Raw genomic sequence first — 25396 nt, 5'->3', positions numbered from 1 at the left:
AATTAAAGTCAGTCAGACAAAGTAAATCCTAATTTGTGATGACTGTAGTGATGAAGACTGTGATTGTGAGTAATAAAAATGTCAGTAAGTGATCCACACAGCTCTCATGGGTCCTGTGTATTTGAAAAGCAAGAGAGGTCCCACAGGTCCAGAATATTAAAAACAGGTTTAGCAGGATTGAAGGTACTAAAAAGTTAGACATACAATGTCCTCCTTCTAAACTTGCAGCTGTATGCTTTAGAGAAGATCTCTTTCTTATGCTGCAGACCACAGCAGAACATATCCTGCCATAGACAAACAGGCATTCTGGTATAGTATAATACCCACACAAACAATCAGGAGTGATGGTGTTGCAAAGAAGGCGTTAGAATCTACAAGGCATATTTTATCATCAAATTGTCACATACTGCATAATTCTAAAATTAAATAAATAAGATGTAACACTATGACAAATGTGACATTTATTGCCAGTCCTCTGAACATAAAAGTAGCTCTACCCCAGGCAGCAGCAGAGGATTCTTTGAACTGGAATACCTTCTTTCCCTATGAAGTACTTCCTGTATGTTAGATACCAAAAGGTCACAGATAATCAACTTTACACAGCAGTAAAGGTCAGGCTTACCTTCCGCAGCAAAAAGCAAATGCGTTCAATGTTTCTTAATCGCTCCCGCTGTTTAAAATGATGAAGAATAACAAACATGTCAGATAATAACCAAAGCCCCAGATTAACATCAATAATCAACAGAAATTAATCAAATAATTTCACGTTATAGATAGTACACCTGTACTGTCTATAAAAATATTTGCATATTTTTTCATGGTTACACATACATTGGTGAGCCAGTGTTAGAATACTGGGGTTCAGTCATCTGCTCCCCCACCCAGCAAATTATTCCTTTAAAGAAGTGTTTCTCAACCTGTGGTCCGGGTACCCTGAGGGTCCGCAAAGCCTTCTCAAGGAGGTCCGTGACTGCTTAGAAAATTAAACAAGTATTTATAAATATAGAAGTAAAATGTAAAATTAAAAATGTAAAAGTGTTCTGTCTGTGAAGGAATGCAAAATTGAAGACAAAAAATGATGTTAGTAGGCACAGATTGATTTATGAGAGCAGTACAAATGCATCAAACTGAATATAGTATGGACAATGAGTGGCTGCAATTAAATTAACTTCCCCTACCCCTTAATATAAAAAGTTTGATTTTGTAATGTGTTTCTGAATTAAATAAAATATTTCATCATTTGTGTATTTGTTTGATGAATATTTGTTTCTGTATTTATCGGTATTGGTTTGCGGTTTAAATAATCAAAAATGCTTAGCTAGAGTACCCACCGTCTAATGACTCTGTGGGGGTCCCCAGAATCAAATATTGATTCAGTGGGGGTCCCTGGGTTCCAGTAATGATTAAGGGGGGGGTCTCCAGAAGACAAAAGTTTATAAACCGCTGCTTTGAAGGATCTTGCTGTGCTGGTCACAGTGACAAAGAGTTGGGAAAACATATAAACAATAGTGGATACATGCCCTCCACTTGCTGTAGTGAAGCAACCAATCAGCATGCATTATTCAAAAAGTTAATATTGTTAATACATTCATGTACCAAAAACAAAGGGCAGTGGAGCACAAGAAACAGGGTTGATTCCAATACAAAAGAGCCTTAATCTTCTTTTAACCATGTTTATCCATTTATTTTAATGTTATTGTTCTTTTACAAAATAAAAGATTTTAGTGAGAAGAAAGTGTCTAAGTTGGTTTCAGCAGTCTGCGGAAGAAACGGTTGATTAGTTGAGCTCTCATGGTTGAAGGTACATTTATTCTAGAGTCTTGGGCCATCTATTTGTGTGTGCCTGTTCTCTGAACGTACCTCGCACCCTTGAACAGAAGGCTTTGGCCTTGGATAAAGCACATTGACTTTGAAGCTGGCATGCTCTAGCAGAAGGTTCTATTAAGGCCTATATGATCAAATTTCCCCCAGTTAAGGGTCGACACGTTTTTATGGTCTGGCTTTACAGTGCAGAGAACCACCAGGAGATGGGCTGTGGCTCTGCCCACATGATGGGAGCCAGGAGTACATGTTTTGATTGGGCAGACGTTGTCTGCTTCTATAAAAAGGTGCTTCACCTCCAAAATGCTGTGATAATTTTATTTGTTTATCCAGCTGCCTGAGGTTGATGTAAGCCATAGGGGAACATGCTCGACCAGGAAAAAAACACTCAATAACAATGATGTACTACTTTGCAAATGGCAGAGTTCTTTGCGTCCTCCTCACGGTGCTTATTGTCAGGATTAATCCTCACCCAGAGACAGGCAACCTGCATATCTTCTATAATGTCCTTTACATTGTTGGTTTCTGCTCCTTACAGTACACATTCTCCTCATATCAACACCAGCTGCTGCAATTATACCAAGGAAATGTGGATGAGTGGTTGAGAACACTGAGTATAATGGAAGAAATGCAAGGACCGAGATACAGAATAATACGATTGAGTGTAAATACTCCCCACTGCCATCTCCTCTTTCAATGCCAGGCTGTTCCGTTTTAAAGTTGTCTTTTTGAGGCCTGGATCCACTCTGTCATACACTGATGCTATTGGCAAGGCATGCTTGCTGCGTCATCACCGCCAATTGCATGTAATAGTTTAGTCTCTCAAATTACGCGCTGATCCCTTATGTATTGTAATGTAATTATAACTATAACAGCCTAAAACGAAACCACTTTGCACTGAACATGTGAATATAGCCTGCGCTGTTTAAAGGAGAAATATTTAATAAAAATATTTGGAAACAAATCATGCAGAATCACTAAATTAGAGTCATGACTACTTATCTTTTAACTCTATTATGCTAATAAAATGAATCAATAGTAAACAAAAGTACTTCTTGGGCAGCACTTCAGTGAGAATTCAGTAGCATCCTCCCCAGCCCGGAGCATGCACAATGAATACACCACACATGGAGCTCTGGATTGTATGTCTCTATCCTTCAGTATACAATAACACACTGCACTCTCATTATGTCATAAACATTAATAGCCACACTTTAACACCTCCCAGCAAGTTACGTAATTCCTTGTTGAGTCCGTCTTGAACAGCAAGGGTCCTAGCGCACATAGCCTCACAACACTACACCTCCCCCCTTGTTAAATAAAAAATAGAAGCAACGACCACATCATATCTCTTCAACAAGATGTTGAGGTGCTCGCCTCAGTCAGCTACATTGAGTGGTACGAGATGGTTGAGATGCACTCTGATTCCTGGTCGCCTCTTTGATGATTGCAGGAGCTGATGACCATTGAGGTAGGTACTTAAAGTGTGATGAGTCCTGTGTGATTGACTTTCCGGGACGATGCGCTGTTACCATATGTCATTTGCACATCACACCCTCAAAGGATTGACAGAGAATGGAGTGTCTGTTTTCTGCTTTAGTTTCTGCTTGACCATGGCCCAGTCACCTATATCGAAGACTGTTTCCTGAGCTTGTCGACTACGATCAGCATATGTTTTCATCTGGCACTTCAGAGAAGTGTCTGTGACATGAACCTTATCCGCATTCAATGATTGGTCTACTGTCCACTAGGGCAGTTTAGTTTGGTGGCTCTCAAAACCTTCTCAGTGGAAGAAGCCCCCCGAACTTCCCTCGCTCAATTCTCTCGCTCATCAGCGAGCACTCATCCCAAACTTTGGGGCCCCATCACTTTCAAATGCCACCACTGGGTATACACCTCCTGTTGCTTAGTGTTTTGCAGATATCTGTGCCCGCAAGGTCTGGGTGTGGACAACAAGAGGGCAACACAAGCTGGGAGCTGCTGTGTTCCCAGGAGAAACTTGGCCATGGTCATTCCTTTAAAGGTGACCTTCATGTATCAAACTTGTGCAGTAGTGTCTATTATTAACCATGGAACCACCCACTGGAACCAAGCCTCGACGTAACATGCTTCAAAGTTAGGGACGTTTTGTCTCCCTTTGTCTATGGGAAGGAACACTTTGGTGACTGCCACTCTCTGTCTACCATTGGTCCACACGAGTAGTTTGGGTCTCTAAAAAAACAAACTGTAGGTATAGTATACTCTGTATGTATTCTAAGTATAGTAGAGAAGTAGCAGAGTATTCGTGCTAGGAGATTCATTTCTACTAGAGCTACTACATCCAGCGTTTTTTCCAGACGGTGCCTGATTGCAGAAGCTAAAGCCCTTTTCAGACTACCTACTGTGATATCCCCCTCCCCTCTGAACACGTTCACACCTAAGTACTTGAAGGTATGTGTTGTTAATTTAAGGCCTTTCTTGTCCAAGAAAGACAGGGTTCGGACACTCAGGTCTGTTGGGGGAACCTGGGAGACTTGATTCTCTTCAGCTTAAGTCCTGAGATATTTTCAAATTCTTTCAAGTTCTGAAGGACTACTGAGAGGCTTTTGTGAGCATCATGTAAAATAAAGGAATATATATTATTCCACGTATAGAGAGGTGCAAATGTTTTTGACCTTGCAATAATACCCTGTGATACTTCCCTTCCTTACACATATGATTTGAGAAGCATTCCATTGCCAGGCAGAACAAGATTGTGAGACAAGGCAACCCTGCCTTGTACCATCTGTACGTGTATCTTCTCTTATAGTGCCTTCACTGACTTTATTCCCACAGAGGCTTTCAAACTCAGACAACGAGATCTGCTGTTTTCTTCCTGGCTCACCGCTGTTCGTTTGTTCATTTAGTGAGTATGAATAAGTAAGCCAGGCACCATCAGCCATGGCATTTACAAACACCGGTAAAGCACCTGTGGAACAGGAAGTAGCGATACGCTGTATCAGAATCACTCTGACTATTTGCAATGTGAATTCACTTTTAAAAGCATCTGCCAAACCTATGAGAGGTGCTGAGGAGAAACCCTGAAAATGAGCAGACTAGCTTGCATGCCCAGCAAGACGATGCAAATTACGTACTAGTCGAAACACGTCTTGTGGTGAAGGTTCAAAGACTTGGGATGGTTTCCATGCATATTCATGAGGGATTGATTCCCCTCCATAGTCCTTCTGAGATTGTGAAACAGATCACACCCATCATTACAGAGCCAGGGCTAGAAGGGGAAGTTACCAGTGCTGATGCATAATTTACTGTTTTAATAAATTATTGTGTATCATTAGAAAAATAAACATTTTTGCATTGGAGCTTTACATAAGTGTCGAATCAATAGGGGAATTCCTTCAGCAAATCCCAATTCTTCAAAATATGCAATTAGTAGCTCCATCGTATCATATCAAATGCCTTTTCCGTGTCTCAAGAAAGAACTGCTGCATAAGCCAGATCAGACGGTGCTTGATCCAGGACATGGAATAAACAACATAGGTTTCCAGCAGTATTGATCAGGGTGGATAAGCTGGAAGAGTGTTTTGTAGTCTTCTGGATAATATCTTTCACAATAATAAATTGTCAAGGTTTAGCATAGACAAGGGGTCTTAGGATAACCGATCGATTGTGTCTCTGCTTGGTTTTGGCAGCACTATAATAATTGTTTCCTTAGTGAAAAGGAGGCTGGAACATTTGTCACATGAATTTTGGTACATTTCCAGTAAACACTGTGCTAATAATGCTTGATAGGTCTGATTGGATTCCCAGAGCTGTCCATCACTGCCCAGAGTTTTCCCCGCAGCCTGTTGCTCTATGGAGAAATTAACCTCTGCTAATGAGAGTGGGGTATCTAATTCTGGCATCTGTTCAGGAGACATGCGAGATAGTGCAACACTGCACATGCACTCATCTTGCAAAGTCTGATCCAGTGCTTAATTTGAGCCGGTGGTTTCCGGTTCTGGGCACCAGCACCTAATGGTCAACACCAGTGCTTGTGACAGTCGGCCACAAGGTGGCGCTGCTCACTAATTTAGAGAAGATCACAACAACAGTCAATTATTAATTCAATATACATTACAAATGGCTATTAATTGATTGCTGTCCAAGTCATCCTTATAACTATGAGGGCCTGGAGTAGTCTGAATTGTCATACCTGTAAGAGTGAGATGGTTCGTAGTTGAGTTGTTACTATCATTGGCAGCATCGATGGGGCAATATGTGATGCAAGCTGCTTTGTTCTCCTGACGAGAGCCCTGGTACTCATGTTTTTTTACAAATTAAGCACTGGCTGTTATGTTATGTTATGTTATGTTATATGGATATTTATTGCGCGCACAACTACTCAAGAGTATCCTGGCGCGAAGCATAAGCTGTTCTATAGCTGTTTGCAAGGTGTATAGGTTAGTAAGTGATTTCAATATTCATCTGGATAAAACTAAGGACTCCTTGGTTCCTTTGCTTTTAGGACTCCCTTGCCACATTCAATCTCCTACATGCTGACACAGGCCCCAAACGTAAAGCAGGCCATGCCATTGATGTCATTATGTCTAATTTACCAATCCACTGGGATAGTCCGATACAGGTGTGCTGGTCTGATCATTTTTAAATCCCATTCAACTGGCCTTTTGCATGCTCGCAAGAGATAAGAACACTTACCCAGGAGCAAGGTACCGGAGCATGGAACAAGATTTCACTCTCTAATCTTAAAAGGTTGCTGGATGAGTCCAAACCTGTAATCTCAGATAAATTGATGAACGTCATCGAGCTATTAAGGGCTTGCTTTTGAAACCGGATGACTCTAGCACTCCACTGAAGATTACCAAGAAGCGTTCAAAGGTGCGTTTGGCCTAATGGTTCTCCCAGGATTTAGCCCTTGAGGGACCCTCTAGTTAATAGTTGGAGAGAGCGTGCCATTGCCACTATTTTTTATTTTTTATTTTATTTATTGAGAAAAATACATGAGTACAAAACAATATTTCACAACAAAAGATTGCAAGGGGGAAAATGATGGTTCAAGACACAAGTAAATTGTAGATAACGTCCATCACCAAATTCCGCTGTACCAGAAATTATACCATTTTGCAAAAAAAAATATCATACATCATAGCGGTACATAAAATGAAGATACATAAAAACGCTAAGAACCTAAGAAACTGATAAACTAAGCAAGTCAGGGGTAGTCAACCATCTATTTCCATATATGAGCTAACCGAGCCCCAAATTTTCTGTCCCAAAAGCCTTTTCCGTCGCCCTTTCATGGCATATAAGCTATATTCAGTGTTAAACATAAAGAGGAACCTCATCCGCCATCCTTCAAATGAAGGAGCGTCTTTTTGTAGCCAACACGAAGCTATACAAAGCCTCAGCACAGCGGGGGCTACAAATATCAGATAAGCAGTGTTACTAGAGGCTGGGACTTCTTCCATCCCAGTTTCTATATCCAATACAATATGTGCCAATGAAAGCTGGACAGGAGTACCCAAAATGTCAGACAAAAAATTATCCACATGCCCTAACAAATTCCTCAATTCTACACAAGTGCCGAAAATATGCAGCACATCCGCCTGTGCTGCACCACATCTGAAACATTTTCCATCCGGGTCACCCCCCCATTTTGAGATTTTGTCTGGCGTGTGATACAAATAAAATATAGTCTTATAATGTTGCGCAATCAAATTAGCAGACATAAGTACTCGTCCAGCTAAATAAATTGAGGTTTCTAATGAGATCCCTTTGCATCCTAATCTATTCTCCCACTTACTAACATGTGAATCTAAATCATTAGGCATAACATCCAACATTAAATTATAAAGTACCCCTATCCTTGCTGCTTTCTTATTGGCTTCAATAAGAGGATTAGATTGTATACATGGGCGAGCTTTCAACAGATAGTCGCGGATTTGTAAATATTTACAAATATGCGAGTTTGACAACTGATATTGTTCCTTAAGCTGTTCAAATGATTTAAGCACACCTGCTGTATATAGATCACCCAAATATTTTAAACCTTTCATTCTCCAACTAACCACTACGCTATCCCAAAAGACACTAGGGAGAAAAAACGGGGCAGTCATTGGGGTATATCTGGAAATCTTTTCAGTTTTATATAATTTTTTTATAGCACTCCACACTTAAAGCTGCCATTACTACCTTAAATCTTGTGTGTTTGTGGTAATTCCAATCGAGATTGAGAAAAAGACGATTTCTTACTTCAGTACCTAACAGTATACTATGTATGGAAGGGTGTTCGGCTGGGTCAGAAGGTCCTACCCCAGTGAGTAGTATATTCATTTGCTGGAGCATGTATGCATAATAATATAATACAAAATCAGGTACCGCCCTACCACCAACAGCCTTTGATAAAACCATGAATTTTTTTGCACGCCTAGGTTTTCCCCGGGACCATAAGAATTTCATACAAATTGACTGTATTTGCATGAGACCCTTTTTTTTTTATTATTTTAAGTTTTTTTCATTATTTCATGTGTGAAAAGGAAACTTGACGTTTTTCTTCATTTACACATAAACACAATACATTTCTACAACAAAGATACACCATTTATATATACACGAATACTTTTTGATATATACACAAACATTTCGAACAGCATATTGGGCTGCTCACACTTTCTTGAAAAAACAAAAGTCACGCTTTGGACTCAAGGTTTAAATAAACAACAAGTAAATGCAACCGAAGTTTTTTTATATAAAAAAAAAACAATCATTTAATTCTGTGGTCTATTAGGCAACTGATGTCTATTTCCTTTATGTGCCGACGCGTTTCAAACCCGATGTTTTCACTTGTCAGGTTCTCCTCAGGGCTCTGTCTTTTAAGTTTATCTAAAAGTGTATAAAACAAAAACAGTTTTGACTTATTTTGTCTACATCTTGCAAGTATATAGACTGATGTAAAACTGCCTAAACACTTCCACTATTTCCACATCGCTCACTACCAATTGCCCAGTGGAGTCCCTAAAGAATTAATTCTTTGTGCGGTTTCCTAGATCTCATCTTCTGGGCCAGGCACCTGCCACTTGCCTCCCCATACTCATAAAGCAATTGCTGTTTAATGGGGTATGTTTTAGCCACCTCTTGACTCCACTGGTAGTTTACCTTCGCCTTACACCGGGCCACCTCATCTTCAGAGTCCTGAGTGTCTTTGGCTAAATGTATATCCCTTGCCAGCCGCTCTTTAGCCTGACCTAGGCCTTGGTATAGAACCTGCAACTGCATCTGTGCCAGCTTTTGAGCATATAGCCCAAAACTAAGAACCTCTCCCCTGAATGAGGCCTTAAACGCTTCCCAAATGAACCTCATCTCAGTGCTCTCCCTGTTGTGATTAAAGAACTCAGCAATCCAATTCATCGTATGATCATAACATTTTGTATCCAGCAACAATCGCCACTATTTAAATGAGGATAAAGTATGTTATACATCGGCTTTGAATATTTACCATACAAACATAAAAAAGCATGCTCCTCTTTCTATACCCAATATATTAGAGAGGCCGAGAATGATGGCAGGAGATTTTTAAAATTGTCTCAAGTTTCACGGACCTAAAAACAAAATCATCACTCCCAGAATCCAATGATTCACTTTGTGCTGGATTAAATTACTTTTTTAAAGAAAAGATCTTGAAAATCCAGGCCAGCAAGAGAGCTTCTACTCACTGGCCGATGTCCCAGATTTGGTGACACTACTGTCCAATCAGCTAAGACAATGCTGACACACTTTTTGTCACCCTCATTCGAGGAGCTGAAGAAGCAGTCTGCTTTCTGTAAATCAGGATCCCCCGAAGATCTGCTCCCAGATCACATATTGGTGGTTGTTGCAAAAAATATAGATCCGATTTACCAGAAACTATTCTCGGTTTTACTTCATTCAGGCACCATTCCTGACTCTTGGAAGAAAACCAATGTGGTTCCCCTTCTTAAAAAGGCCAATGCGGATCCGGAAACACTGTCCAAGTTTCGTCCGGTCTCAATATTGCCTGCGGCTGTAAGAAAATTTGAAAAATCAATAACTCAGCAGCTCACCACTATTTTGACAGCTAACACGCTGCTACATCCCACCCAGTCCAGCTTTCATTTGGGACATAGTAAGGAGAAAGCTTTGCTGGAAATGACAGAATCAATTAAGATCAGCCTGGACTCCTGGACTCTGGTCTCAACATAGCATTGGTGCTGCTGGATTTCTCAGCAGCATTTGACATGGTGGGCCACAGCATCCTACTAAAAAGACTGGAACATCTGGGCCTGGCAGACTCTGCTTTAGGATAGTTAATATCATTTTTTAAGGAAATATAGCAGGTAGTGTGGAGAAACTTTACTCTTCTACAGCTAAATAGTTGAAATGGGGGGTCCCTTTTAAACATCTATATGCCTCGTCTGGCATTTCTGGTTGAATCATTTGACATCAAGATAATTTCCCATATGGACGATACTCAGCTCCTTCTCACCTATGATGGGAATTCAGCTAGCACCAAAAAATAATTCACTCTTTGTTTAAAGACGCTACTTGACTGGCTCAGGAAGAACAAATTATAGTGTAATCCAGACAAGACCGATATCCTGTCATTTGGGCCAAATCCCCTTCCAGGATTGACTAGAGCTTGATCAAAGAATGTTGCCCGCCTCCGGTGGAGGAGGCAAGAAACTTGGGGGTTCCGTCTGACTTGTGCCTTTCCGTCAACGCCCAGGTTTCTTCAGTGATACAAATTTTCCTTTGGATTCTCTGCCAGCTTAGGAGATTCCTACACCTGATTCCTCAGCAAGCGCAGATCACAGTGGTTAGGGCTTTAATACTATCACAGATGGACTATGTTTGAATTTTGAATTTGAATTTGAATTTTAACAGATTTGTAGAGCGCGCTTATACCGGGACGGTTTCATGGCGCTAGGTAGCGGTGAACCAGTGGACATAAAGACGGAGGCTAGATAATGTGCTTATGTTAATGCTAGATAATGTTAATGTGCTTATTTGGGTATCCCAGAAGTCAGCACTTACAGGTGGTACAAAACATGGCGGTTCGTCTATTGTACAAGCTACCGCAGCACTCATCAGTCTTGCTCTTCTGTGAGCAGCTTCGCTGACTCCCAGTGCGTAAGTGGAAAATGTTTAAAGCTCTAACACTGACGCATCAAGCCCTTCATAATAAGGGGCTGCTATATCTGAATGAGAAGATTAATGCTTACCGCCCAAGGGGAGTTTTGCTCTCTAGTCAAGCTGGGCTGCTAACAGCACCCCGCTTTAATAAGAGGGAGGCCCTGCTACAAGGAGGGGTTAATATTGCAGATCCTGACCATCGCAGTAGAGGAGTCGGTGGTCACCAAGCATGGCAACAGTTGTTGCTGGTGCAACAGAACTAAGCAGCTCTTTTTATGGATGAAGCTCGCCTTAATTGGCCGGCAACGTGCAGTAGGGTCTACCAATGGGGGGATAAATCTAGCAAGATGCTTCATCGGTTGTGTCTGGGGATGCTCCCTTCCCAGCCCCTCCCTGGTATAGTTGGCCCAAATGGAAGGACCCTCACACACTCCAGGGACATTGCTGGAAGCTTCTCTACATATTTTACGGAGCTGTGAGCCCCCAGAGAATGTCTCCACAAAGACGCGATAAGCTGGTTGTTGGAAGAGCTCCCGCCTCGGGCCCTGTCCACATGAGGCAAGTGCAGAGCTTGATCTCCCACTCACCGAGGAGGAATTGGGTGCAGCCCTGGGAGACCGTAAATCGGGTAAAGCTCCGGGGCCAAACGGGTTTCCCTGTGAATTTTGTAAGAATTTTTTTCTGCAGCTTGGACCCCATTACCTTAGAGTGGTGGAGGAGTCCGATGAGCGGAGGTGTCTTCCTTGGGATTGGTGACATGCGGAGGTTGTAGTGTTCCACAAACCAGGCAGACCTCCGGACCAGCACGCTTCATATCATCCCATTTCGCTCCTGAATGTAGAAGCTAAAATATTGGCCAAGGCACCGGCCAACCACTTGCGGCCCCACATTACTACCTTGGTACATCCAGATCAAGCCGGGTTTATGCCCCAGAGGGCGACAAAACATAAAATTTGCCGGGTACAGGTTGCTGTTGCGGCCATCTAGGGGCTAGGTGAACGGGCGTTGCTCTTGCTGGCAGATATGGACAGGGCATTTGATTCCCTTAGTTGGGTATATTTATTTGCGTTGCTCTGCAGGTTGAATCTTGGACTGCACTTTCTGTCCTATATGTTCCTACTTTACACTGATCTTACTGCGTCGGTACGTGTTGCTGGCTCTACCTCCTCCACCTTTTCTCATGTACGGGGTACCCGGCAAGGCGTCCGCTGTCTCCATACTTGTTTGGCCTGGCGGTTGAAACTTTGGCCACCTGGGTCCGCATAGACGCGCAGGTGACCGGCTTCGAATGGGCGCACGGATTATCGGATCGCATTGCATTATATGCCAATGCCGTTTTATTCTTCCTTCGGCTGCTTCGCATTATGCAGATTTTTGGGAAATCATCTGGTTTCTACTTGAATCCCAGCAAGTCCCCCTTGTGGCCTCTTGGGGTCTGGGTGCCTGGGCCTCATCGGTTCGAGTTTGTTTCTGGCAAGATGAAGTATCTTGGGGAATTTTTATCTGACTCACCCACTGCGGCATGAAAAAGGAATTTGGGTCCGGTCTGGGAACGTGTCCGGAAGGATCTTAAGACATGGTCTCATATGCTCTTGTCTATATATGGTCGATCTGCCATCTTCAAGATGGTCTCTCTCCCCCATTTACTGTATCAATTGCAGAATCACCCCTACCCGATTCCCCCTAGATGGTTCAAGCAGGTCAATGCAGCTTTAGGTCAATTTCCTTGGGCAGGGGGAGCAGTGAGAGTCGCCCTACAGACATGCTTCATCTCCACGTATTGTGGAGGACTGGCAACCTCTGACATACTATCATATTACATGGCCTCACATTTACTGGTCTTAAATGAGTGGTGGTATGGGGTTAGAGATGACCCTGTCTATGCTGTAGATCAGCATCTTATGGGGGACCTCTCCTTACACACGATTCTGTACTCAGCACCGGTACGTAGATCCCTGCCATCAGCGACCCAGGTAGTTTTCCAAATTTGGCGACAGGCCTTGCGCAGAATGGTGTGGTGGAATACGCTAACAGGGGAAACCCCCTTATGGAATAATGACAGCCTGTCACAACTAGTTACTCTGTCAGGGTTTTGTGGTTGGTACAACATTGGTATCTCTACCCTGGAGGACGTCATGCTGGGGCCGATCCTGAAGTCCTTTCAAGATCTAAAAAAAGGTTTTGAAATGCAAAAAACCCAATTTTAGAAATACCTCCAGTTTCGACACGCCCTCTGCCCTAGTCTGGAGGGCTTGGAGTCACTGGCGGTGTTCAGCCCAATAGAAGCGAAGGTATTTATGGGGGACCTTCAGGATCATAAAATATCAAAGATCTACCAGTTCCTGGTGACTCACAGCTCCCCCACACTGCAGAAGCTTGGAGGGGCCTGGGAGGGAGATGTTGGCCCACTTGATGAGGAGGACTGGGCAGAGGCCCTGGCCTCCCCGCAGGGGCGGCCATAGCGATACATCTGCACCTTGTCCAGTTTTAATATCTTCATCGGGTCTACTTCACGCGGGTCCGATTTTGGAGGACGGACTAGTGGCCCCCCGTGTATGTCTTAGTTGTGAGCGGGTGGAAGGGACCCTGATGCACACGATTTGGCATTGTCTCTACTTGTTACGGTTCTGGAGAGGGGTGGTGACCTGCCTCTCTGAAGTGTTAAGCTAGGACCTGCCCCATTCACCAAAATTGGTGCTTTTAGATGTCATGGATGGGATTGGGGGTAATACTTATAAACAGCATCTTATGTTGCTATGGTTTACTCTGGCGAAGAGGGACATTGCTTAAGTATGGAAGGCACCAGCGCCACCCTCAATGTCGACTTGGAAGAAGGGACTGGACTTCTGTATGGGCTTGGAACCTCCTATTTTCGCTGCAAGAGGGTGCCCGCAGAAGCATTATAAAGTTTGGAAGCGGTGGGCGGACTATCGGGGCTTGCTGTTGGAGCCGGTTGATGCAGCAGGGCCCCTACATCTAGTTTAACATTACCCTGCTGGTGCAAGCTGTACTTTCCTGCATTTATGTTAATCGTAGCATGCAGTTGTGGTGCAAAATGCACAGCTACGGCTGTATATGGGAGGTCGTTAGTGTGACTGGGGGGACGGGGGTTGTTGGGTGGGGGTTTGCATATGGTTTATTTCATCTGTATTGCTTTCCATTTCTCCTTGATCTTATTATTGAAAAGTCAAAGTCATGAAGCTTTATAATTATTATGTAGATGTCTCTGGGTTACAGAGCCCTGCTTTATATGCGTCATTTGTTGAATAAAATCTTTTTTTTTTAAAGAAGCAGAGAGGAGGCTCTTCCTTTACAATGCTGTCTGCAGGTTTATGGAATTAGTTGCCAAGTCAGCTGAGAATAATAAAAGAGGAAGTGCGTTTTAAAAAAGCACTAAAAACATACCTCTTTACTCCTTAGAGTAGGGGTTGACTGGCTGAGGTCTGTTTTTCTATTGTACCATTGAAGCTGAGCACTGGGACACCCTTGGAGTAGCGCTATATAAATGATTTTCATTCATTCATATGTACTTACAATACGCGATAAACACCACATATATATCTGCCTGTGTATTAGTGAAGGATATGACCATGTGAGTATTTGATGGCAGTAATACTCATGTGGGGAGCTTCAGTCTGCGTTAGCCTGGCTAAAAAAACAGCCAGATTTGTCACAGTTGAAGCGCTTCAAAACTTAACACTCTTTATAGTGGTGGGAGTTCAGTCTAGCCTGCAACTCCCTGTGTAAATGCCTCCTTTGCTAAAGAGTGGTATTATCAGCAACTGGGGCATAGAGCGTTTTTCCAAGAGAGTGTATCTCCATTTCCAATATATGTAATTGTTTATGTAGTAATATTCTTACCCCATTTATGCGGATATCATGCACTTAAACCTTAAAGGTTTCCCTTTCATTCAGTAATTCTCCTGTGGAACCCGCGTTTGGGGCTAAAAAAGGTGTGTTATTTTTTCATATATATATAGTAGCCTTATAGAAGGTTTTCCAGACTACAAGGGGCTGCAGTCTGCAACTTGCATACTCACTGATAGTGCACTACATTGTAAGGTGAGCAGCAGGTGCTGTGGTCAGAAAGGGTCTTGGCTATTTACTCTGCTCCCACAACCAGCTTATGTGTATATATATTGTAGAGATGATCACGTCTATACAAGTGTACTGCACATCAACATTGAGAACTCTCCAGCCGCAGATGTATTGCTCCCCATACATCCGTGAGACCCCAACCTATGATTTCTTCCGACAGGTGTTCAGAGAAATTTCAGGAGGAAGCTCCTGGTAGTGGCATGGGAGGACTATCTAGGTCTGTGGACACAATTAAAATTGCCAGCCACAGTGTTTGGACACAGGGAATTGGTGTAATCAAGGCAGATATACTGTTCAAGCAGGCCGAGTGGCCCGGGGTTAAGAACATACAGTGCAAGCGGGTGTACCCTTTGGCCATCCAGTAGGCTGCCCATGTATACAAAGCACCCCTCTGGATTGATGTTATGCATTTTGGCTCTAAAGGGAACCCCCAGCTTTAACCCATGCGAATATAACCAGCATGGGCTGAGGAAGTTATAAACAAATAAAAAAAACTGCCCCCTCCATCTTTGTTGCAGCCATTCACCCCAATGTTGGTATGGTATGGTTCCCAGAGAATCGCAAAGTGTGCTCCATGACTCCTTAAAAATGAGTCTACATGATATCTTTTGGCAAGATGATCTAGTCTGCGGCATTTCAAGTTACGTTTATGTATTGGTCCATTGTAATAAATGGTGAGGGTTGGTGGAGTAAATGTATGTTCACTTAATCTTATATAGGTCGATAATGTGTTTAGTGAATGCCTAATTTACTCCATGGTCCTGGAAGAGATCAAACCTCCGGTATATGTCAGTAAAATGATCTGATTCAAGTTATGCAACTGATACTTCATCCTGCTCTCAAAAAAGAACTATTGAACTCGAACAAACTTAACTGTAAATTCCCTTTCAGGGCTGGATTAGAAATTCCTCTTGACCAAGCGTAGTAGAAGAACAGTTTTATAAAGGATAGAAAAAATAGGGAGGGTTGACCACCATTGAAACCATCCTTCAAGCACTTCGAGGTCCCAAAATCTCTGTGTCTGCAATGTGTTTAGTAATGCCGCTACAGCCCACCACAAAGGCGTGTCTATGACAGATTGTACCATTCATAGCTTAAAGCAACTGTGAACTAAAGAAGTTTCAAATGTTATCGCATGTGTTAGCATCAGCTTATGCCTAAATTGATCTGTTGCAAACCTGCCTGACATTCTCAGAACATGGGCTAAGATATTTCACATTACAATTACGTGCACTTTCCTAAACTTTTTCCATCAGCCTTCCACATATTCACTCTAACACTAGTCTATGCTCATGATCCCCTCGAAACTCTGCACCTGGGGTTGCCAAAAATGCTCATAAAAAGTCACCTGCAGTTTTTGGGGTAATTTGTGGCATTCTTCTAGATTTGGACTTCAATGTGGATGGAGCCACTTCCTTATCATCCTTAATCCCAGAAGAGTTAGTCCTGATGCCAGCATTTTCAGGTATGGAGGAAGACTCTGGTAGATGGGCAATTGTAGTCAAAAACATGGTGGCTTCATGAGTATGGAGCATCATGATATCAGCTGGTGTATCATAACCAGCTGATGGAATGTGTTATGGTTTGAGGGATCAGAGACAGTTTCCCCAGGGACACAAATGGAATGATGGATGGAATCTCCTTTGGAATAAAGCAACTTGATTTTTGTAACCATGCAACCTCGGTGTGTTGTTTACAGAGCTTAGGGCCATATGTATCAAGCCAAATTGACTTCGCAAACGCCGAAATTCACAGAATGTCGGCGTTTGCGAATGCATTTTGGACAAATGGTATGTATGAAGAAAATGTGCTTTAAAAATAAGGAATCGCAAAATTTGCGATTCCTTATTTTGCGATTGCATCCGTAAATGCAATGTAATAAGCCAAAAAAATCGCAAATTCGCCTCAAGGAATCGCAAATTACCACCAACTTCTAGTTGGTGGTAAGTTGCGAATTCCTTTCAAAATGTATATTTTTTCATTTTTCAAAGTGCCATGTGACATACATAGATGCCCTTAGGGCATGTATGTGCGCCACATGTGTACTCATGCAGATTTCAGGGGTGCAACAGGGTGTCCTTTGGACACCCCTGCACCCTTGAAAATATTCTCAATTTGCGATTAGCAAATTGCGAATCGCCAATTTCCCCTTCATTCCTATGGGCCTCCTGGCCCATAGAAATGAATGGGAAATTATTCCTTAATTGCGATTAGCAATTTTCTAATCACAAATAAGGAATTTTAAGGAATCGCTAAAAATAAGTGAATTTCTGCATACATACCATTTTGCGATTCTAAACCGCGATTCCTTAAAAATCGCTATTTACAAATCGCAAAACGGAATGTTGATACAATTGGCCCTTAATGCTTGAATTGTCACAAAGTTACTACGTTGCAATTTTGGGTTCTTTAACTTGTTGGTAAGTAAGCGTGGATGTTGACGTTGGGGTGCCTAGCTAGTTCCAGCCCACCTTTCTTGCATCGATGTCTTCTTCTTTGTGTCTCCATTCTTGGCTGTGTGTCCACCCGCCCAGATGTTCCATACTGCTTGTTTCAATCCTAGGAAGCTTCAAGCACCATACAGAAATCAGAGCAGTCCATATTTAAGGCCCATACAGCGGAGTAGCTCAGTCAGGGAGATTCGTGGGGTGTGAAACCCGAAATTCCCAACTAAAAAGCAATGGACCACAGACACAGAGTGAATGTGTGAGATGACAATAGTAAGGTGTGCACTGCTCTCATAAGGAGCCAGGTCAGCACTGATTTACAGCAGGTGGGCCTCCGGAGCTGATTTAGACTTTGGTGAACAGACATGCTTTTGCAATGATAACGGAGTGCCCTGTTCACCAAACTCAAGGTATGCAAATGACCCCCACCCCATGAGAGAAAACTGATGTGGTGATCGTTATTTATTTTTTTACTTTTCAAAAACAAACTCCAGCTCTGGAAGTTTGTTTTTGAAAAATAAAACATTTGGAAAAGTTTGAAGGACAGCCCTTGTGTTTGACGGAGCCATTCATTAAACGTTTCCCACATTGACAGGAACTACCATGACTGCGGTGCCTGAAAATTTATAGGCTGCTGCTCTGGCGGATATCTCTAAATTTTGTGGGCAGAGTAGAAGCAGTAAAGTCCTCAACCACCCTGTCTGCCTTTACTCTGTTTGCCAAATTCTAAATGAGGCCCTCTCTCTAGAGTGGCACATCGGGTGAAAACCATTGGTTAGGAATGCTAGTTCGAGGAATTGCCAGTGATTTGCAAGCATTAGTCCCATGACTGTTTTGGGTGTTTGATTGCATGAAAACTAGACTCTGGCATAGTTTCCCAAGCCTATTACTTCCAATGGTTGTGAATTCTAAAAGGTAGTACATTTGCATCCATTTAAGGAGTTATTCTATGAGGCAAATTTGCTACTTTTCGATAACCTGGTCAATATGGGGCTCATTACCAGCTCGCCGTCTCCCTGAGCCAGCACCCTCCTGTCAGCTCAGCGAACCCCAGCCAGGCCGCAGACAACCTCACGAAGTGGATCAGCAACTGCGCGGACGAGCTCGCCCCGCTGAGGACCCCGCCCAGCAGACCCGGCAGCAAGAAAGCCCCATGGTTCACCGACGAACTCAAGAGCTCCAAGAAGAACTGCCGAGCCCTCGAGAAAGTCTGGCGAAAGGAACCAACACCGGACAACAGGACCACCTTCATGCTTGCCACCCGGAAGCACCACCAGCTGATCCGCGCCGCCAAGAAAACTGCATTCAAGGACCGGCTGGACAACAACGCACACAACTGCAAGGAACTCTTCAACATCGTGAAAGAGCTTTCCAACCCCAGCGCAGGAAACAACGACATCACCCCTTCGCAAGACCTCTGCAACTCCCTCGCCTCATACTTCCACAACAAGATCGCGGACATACACAACAGCTTCAACAACCAACCAACGCACACCACGACCGAACCACCACCCCCCACCACCACCCTCCGCGCCTGGACTCCAATCAGCACCGAAGACACCGTCCGCACGATGAACTCCATCCACTCAGGATCTCCGACCGACCCCTGCCCCCACCACGTCTTCAACAAGGCCGACGCTGTCATCGCACCCCAACTGCGAGACATCATCAACACATCCTTCGACACCGCCACCTTCCCTGAGAGCTGGAAGCACGCCGAACTCAGCGCTCTACTCAAGAAACCCACAGCGGACCCCACCGAACTCAAGAATTACCGCCCCATCTCGCTCCTCCCGTTTCCAGCCAAAGTCATCGAGAAGACCGTCAACAAGCAGCTGGCCGCCTTCCTTGAGACGAATGGATCCCTCGACCCCGCACAGTCCGGCTTCCGAGCCAACCACAGCACCGAGACCGCCCTCATCGCCGCCACTGATGACATCCGAGCCCTGATGGACGACGGAGAAACAACGGCCCTCATCCTCCTTGACCTCTCCGCGGCATTCGACACTGTCTGCCACCGCACCCTAGTACAGCGCCTCAGCAACGTCGGAATCCAGGAGAAGGCCCTGGAATGGATCATCTCCTTCCTCCACGGAAGAACACAGAGAGTCCGCCTACCACCGTACAAGTCAGAGGCCACCGAAGTCATCTGCGGCGTCCCTCAAGGATCCTAACTGAGCCCCACCCTCTTCAACGTCTACATGAGCCCCCTCGCGGCCATCGCACGCCAACACAACCTCAACATAATCTCCTAAGCCGACGACACCCAGCTGATCCTCTCCCTGACCAACGACCCCACCGCCGCCAGAGCCAATCTGCACGACGGGATGAAAGAGGTAGCCGAGTGGATGACGACCAGCCGCCTGAAACTGAACTCAGACAAGACGGAGGTCCTCATCCTAGGCTCTTCGCCCTCCGCCTGGGACGACTCCTGGTGGCCTCCCGCCCTGGGCACCGCACCCAAACCGACAGACCACGCGCGCAACCTGGGCTTCATCCTGGACTCCTCCCTCTCCATGACCAGGCAAGTCAACACCGTCTCCTCGGCGTGCTTCAACATCCTACGCATGCTACGGAAGATCTTCTGGTGGATCCCCACTGAGACCAGGAAGACCGTCACCCAGGCCCTCGTCACCAGTCGACTGGACTACGGCAACGCCCTCTACGCCGGTACCACCGCCAAGCTCCAGAAGAGACTCCAGCGGATCCAGAACACCTCAGCCAGACTCATCCTCGACATCCCACGAACCAGCCACATCTCCGGACATCTCAGAGACCTGCATTGGCTCCCTGTCAACAAAAGAATCACCTTCCGCCTCCTCACCCACGCACACAAAGCCCTACACGACCAAGGCCCGAGCTACCTCAACAACCGAATCAACTTCTACGCTCCCAAACGCCACCTCCGCTCAGCCAACCACGCCCTCGCCGCCGTCCCCCGCATCCAAAGAGCGACAACAGGAGGAAGGTCCTTCTCCTACCTGGCCGCCACGACCTGGACCTCCCTCCCGACCGACCTGCGCCTGACCCAAGACCACCTCTCCTTCAGGAAGAAGCTGAAGACCTGGCTGTTCGAGCAGTAACGGCACCCCCCTCCCCCCAGCGCCTTGAGACCCTATGGGTAAGTAGTGCGCTCTATAAATGTCTTTGATTGATTGATTGATTAAGAAAAAAGTGGCGCAACACAGCAAGCAAGCAAAATTGCTGCACTGCACCTCCTGACAGAGCAGACCTATGCCATATTTTCAAAGAAATTACGCAGTTCCGATCTGTCCATGCTCTGGTGTAGTTTTTATTGCAGACAACATAGCATTACGCTTATCCATGGGTCCAACAGCATAAGCATGTGTGAGATCTAGTTTGTGGCTGACACAAGCATCATCTTCTTTTGCCAGTTGTTTTCCTTGCCATGACACGACTCATGCTTCATGATCAATCCACTTCAAATCAGGAAGGGATGTGGCTAAATGACAAGAGCTGCCAACGTTGCCACTGGGGAACCAGCATCTAGTTCTGGCGTTGGCTCATTGTCCTGTCATTCTGCAGAAAACCTCATAATCTCCTTGTATCCAATAAAATTCTGACCTTATGTAAAGTAATCTGGTCCTCATGTTTAGCACTTTAATGCCCTTGGGCCAAGTTTGACTATCTATGAAAAGAAACCCGCAAACGTTATTTCCTTAATGGGTCCATGGATGGGTGAGTCATTATCATAACCAAGGGTGCAACTGCCAGTTGTGTGAGGATTCAGTTGAAGGGTTTTTCTTCCAGAGTGAACTGCCCAAGGCCAGTCATTAGTTGGAGACCGTATTCACTCAATGTTAGAGGTTATTCCCTCGGACCAGGCTAAGGCAGGTACGTCCATGATGGGCAGGAGAGGTGCCTGGATGCCAACAAAGCCTGGAGCAGTGTCTAACAGATTATGTAGGCCAATTAATGTGGGGGCATTGGCATGAGAGTCACGAGCAGCATTTCTGATGGGTCTCTTTTTGCTTGCTGAGTTCAGTGCTCATTTGTGGGGTCTGGAGATCATACCCCCCACTGAGATGCTGAATGTCTTTCTCAACAGGGATAGGGCCTTGCATCCACAGGGCTCTGCCCGGAGATGGTCCGATGGCTTAAAAGGGGACACCTCACCTATATCAATAAGGAGGGTCCTTAGTGCTCCTCATACAGTCTACCAGTCAGAGGAAGACGTAGCTCCTGCACAGGGCTTCCATAGGCCTTCAAGTTGGCCAAGGTCCATGCAGTCCCAACAAGAGGATAGAAGGCCATACTAATCACAATATGGCCTACCAGTGACACCACGGTGAGAGCAGATCTTAGCACATTTATGCAGGGGGGTGTTACTTAAATTCTACCTTGTCAGGGGCTGCCAGAGGGCAACTCCTTCCTTCAGTACCCTCACTGGCTGCTCCTGGGTGCAGCCTCAACGCAGCCTCTGTACAGTACACTTAGGTGGCTTTGTCCAGCACTGCTGCAGTTCCGAAATGGCATTGCAGCATCTCAGAGGCAATACAGGTAGATGCTGGGCTGTTTTTGCACACAGATTTGCTGCATTGATGTGGGATTGTGCCAGATAGTTAAGGACTTTTGAACTTGCAGATAGGAGCCCCTTCACAACGCGTCTGACATCTTCTTGAGCTTGGCCACACTCAACTTGAATGATCTATTGTGGATTGAGTCAAACTGAACCTAAACTGTTTTTATATGTGCCTCCTATTCAAAGGAATCTCTTTTAGTTACTCAAACTATACTCTTGATCAAACATGCATAGGGGAAGCACAGGTGTAAGAAATTGGATTATAAATTGTGCAGGGTTTGAGGCCTGAGCAAGTAATAGATCACAATTTCCCCTTAATGGGGACCAAGCCATTGTAGTGCTTGACTCTCTCAGGGTAGATAAGCAGAGTGGTTCAAGGCCTAATCAGTGGAAATGAAGAGGGCTAGTATTCACCATTCACTGGCACACAATAATAGCACTCAATAAATGGTTGTCAACTTAGTGCTTTTTCTTTAGAAAAGGAAAAATAATTTATTACACACACACTACAAACTACTACTCATTATTTTACAAATATATACATCGGGCAGACAGAAATACCTTTGTGACACTGAAATCACATTTTACCACTAATGCGCCATGATTCCGTAAATTATAGTACCTCCTCACCTACATCAGATAGAACATCATAATACAGGGGGTATTACATTGAATGTACCAGGCCTGTGGGGGTTGGGTGGAGGGTGTGAGGAGGGGAGGGGTCGGTATCGGGAAGGTCGCGGCCAGCGTAAACCAGACATGGGCCGCCATTAGAGCCAAATAATGTGCGCTTTAAATAAACTTAGGATTGTGTCATTGAACATCTGTGGTCTGAACGATCTATCAAAGCGGCGGAGAACAGCGCAGAGACTATGTTTGATGGGGGCAGACATAATATGTCTCCAAGAGACCCACATTGAAGGGGGCCAGAAACTCTTGCGGAATTCTCTTGGGTTCAAAATTATAGGGGCAACCTCTCAGGGGGCTACGGTGAAGGGGGTTGGGATTCTGGTCCAGAAAACCTTATCGCTAGTAGCTAATCAAGTTAAATCAGATATATTAGGGAGATGGGTTATTGCAAGGTGCACCTTACTCTCTAAATTTTTATTTACGATATGCTCTGTCTACGCCAGCAACCTAGACGACCCAGGGATAATACACCAGGTAAATGAAGGGCTTGCTCACTGGACACTCCCAGTAATCCTATGCGGAGACTTGAATTTAAACCTGCCTAGTACCTTGGGTTCAATAGGGTCATGGGTGTATCAAGGCAGTAAACCTAAAGTGTTCTGAGCGTTGCTTGACTTGATTAGCACTCACAGCTTAAAAGATGTCTGGGCCTACCTGAAGCCGTATCAGAACGGCTTAACTTTTTTCTCTGCTCCTTATCTATCATTAGCCAGACTTGATTATTTTTTTGTATCACCTGCTCTAATTCATGACTACTCCATTGATGTAGCCCCCCAACTACTGTCGGATCACAATCCCCTTATCTTAAACTTAGAAGGCTGGGCTAACCAGGAGCCAACCTTGCATTGGACTTTTGAAAAAGCACTACTGTATGATAACAGATATCGAGAACATTTGGCCAGGTGGATACAAGAATTTACAAATTTAAATAATGGGACAGCTTCCACCACGGTCGTATGGGACACTCTCAAGGCAGGTCTAAGGGGCGAGATATTGCGTTTCTCTATTAGGAGGAACAGAAAGGAGAAGATGCAAACCAGCCTGTTGAAAGCACAGATGATGGAAGCGGAGAGGAAATGAATACAGGCGGTCCAGACCGGGACAGGAATTGATGAGGCACAGTTAGCGGTATCAGTGGCCAAATCAGAGATGGGTACAATGTTGGCAGAGAAAAAATAGCCACCAAATGGGCAGCTTCAAAAGAAAAATGCTACGAGTTGGGAGAGCGTATTGGCCATCAGCTTGCCATTGTTACTAGGCAGCAGGCAACTGCTAACTCTACTACAATCAATATAGACAACAAAGGAACAACCTCCGACCCTAGAAAAAATAGAGGAAGCATTTAGGCAGTTCTACGAGAAACTCTACTCGGAAGAAATTGAAGGAACAAACTTGGATACACAAATTAAGGTCAGAAAGTACCTAGCTACTATAACCTCTAGCACACTGAACTTGATTGAATGTGAGGCAATAGAAACCTCCCCAACGTGGGATGAGATTTCACCAGCGCTTACTAGTCTTCCGGATTGCAAAGCCGCCGGGATGGACAGTATACCCGTAGAATTGTATTTTTCTCTTATCAAATAAAAGAGATATTTACTGAGGTGGTACGATCTATCTTTGAGGGGGTCAAACCACCAGACTCTTGGTCTTCAGCAAAAATAGTGATTTATTCCTAAAAAGGATAAATCACCACTGAAAATGTAATCTTACAGGCCCATAACATTAGTCAACACTGATTCAAAAATCTTTTCTAAAATTATCGCTACCAGACTCTCTGCTAATATCGAGCCATTAGTCTCCAAATGGCAACATGGTTTTATACCAAAAAAAGGTACTAACGAGCACATCCGCTGCACTATTACCTTATTTGGTGCTGCAGAGGTGTCAGGAGACCTGATCCCATTAATCATTCTAGACGCTGAAAAAGCGTTCGATCGGTTCTCCTGGCAATTCCTTTGGGCTAGTATGAGGTGGATCGGTTTCGGTCCAAGAATAATCCAGGTGGTGCAGGCACTTTACCAAGATCCCACCGTTAAAATATTCATCAATGGTCATCTGACAGAGCAAATTAAGATCACGAGAGGAAAGAGGCAGGGGTGTCCCTGCTCACCCCTGCTCTTTGCTCTGTATATTGACCCCTTGATAAAAAGAATCGAGCTAAACCCCTATATCTTCCCAGTGAGTAGGTTTGGCATAGATACAAAAATCATGGCATACGCCGATGACCTAGCCATAATAACCCCTGAACCTGAGTCTGCCATTAGGGCTCTAGAACAAGAAGCTCAGGAATCCGGATTAATCTCTGACTATGCCCTAAATAAATTTAAAACGCAGATTGTCGTTAATGGGAAAATAAGCTGGGCAGACAGTAGGATAACTGAGAAAGCGAAATATTTAGGAGTCAACATAGTTTCAGACTTGGACACTTTAGTATCAGAAAATTTGACTCCTCTCGCTATCACAATGGAGAAATCACTCCAGAAAATCGCCAACTTGCACTTAACCATTGTAGGAAGATGTAACGTTTTAAAGATGACATACTTTCCCAAGCTACTTTACTTTATCGGACAATCCTGCTTGTTTTTAACAATCACTCACTCGCCATGTTTTAGCAAATCTTTTTGCGGTTCATTTGGGCCTACACGCAGCCAAGAAAAGCCTTTAATCTCTT

At 44.3% G+C, this 25396-nt stretch overlaps 1 protein-coding gene and 1 pseudogene across 1 annotated transcript in view; one reads left to right on the top strand and one right to left on the bottom strand.

Moving 5' to 3' along the window:
* CNIH3 (cornichon family AMPA receptor auxiliary protein 3) overlaps positions 1-25396 on the bottom strand; it is an 831126-nt gene that overhangs the window by 509463 nt on the left and 296267 nt on the right. Inside the window, exon 3 of the mRNA XM_086925137.1 lies at positions 623-670. Within this exon, the coding sequence (XP_086781263.1) occupies positions 623-670 (48 nt within the window). The remainder of the gene's footprint in view (positions 1-622; positions 671-25396) is intronic.
* On the top strand, positions 4741-5101 carry LOC147706896 (small ribosomal subunit protein uS10 pseudogene; annotated as a pseudogene).

This window comes from Lissotriton vulgaris, chromosome 6 (genome assembly GCF_964263255.1).
Source record: "Lissotriton vulgaris chromosome 6, aLisVul1.2, whole genome shotgun sequence".
NCBI lineage: Eukaryota > Metazoa > Chordata > Amphibia > Caudata > Salamandridae > Lissotriton > Lissotriton vulgaris.
This window is presented reverse-complemented; position numbering and strand designations above follow the sequence as displayed.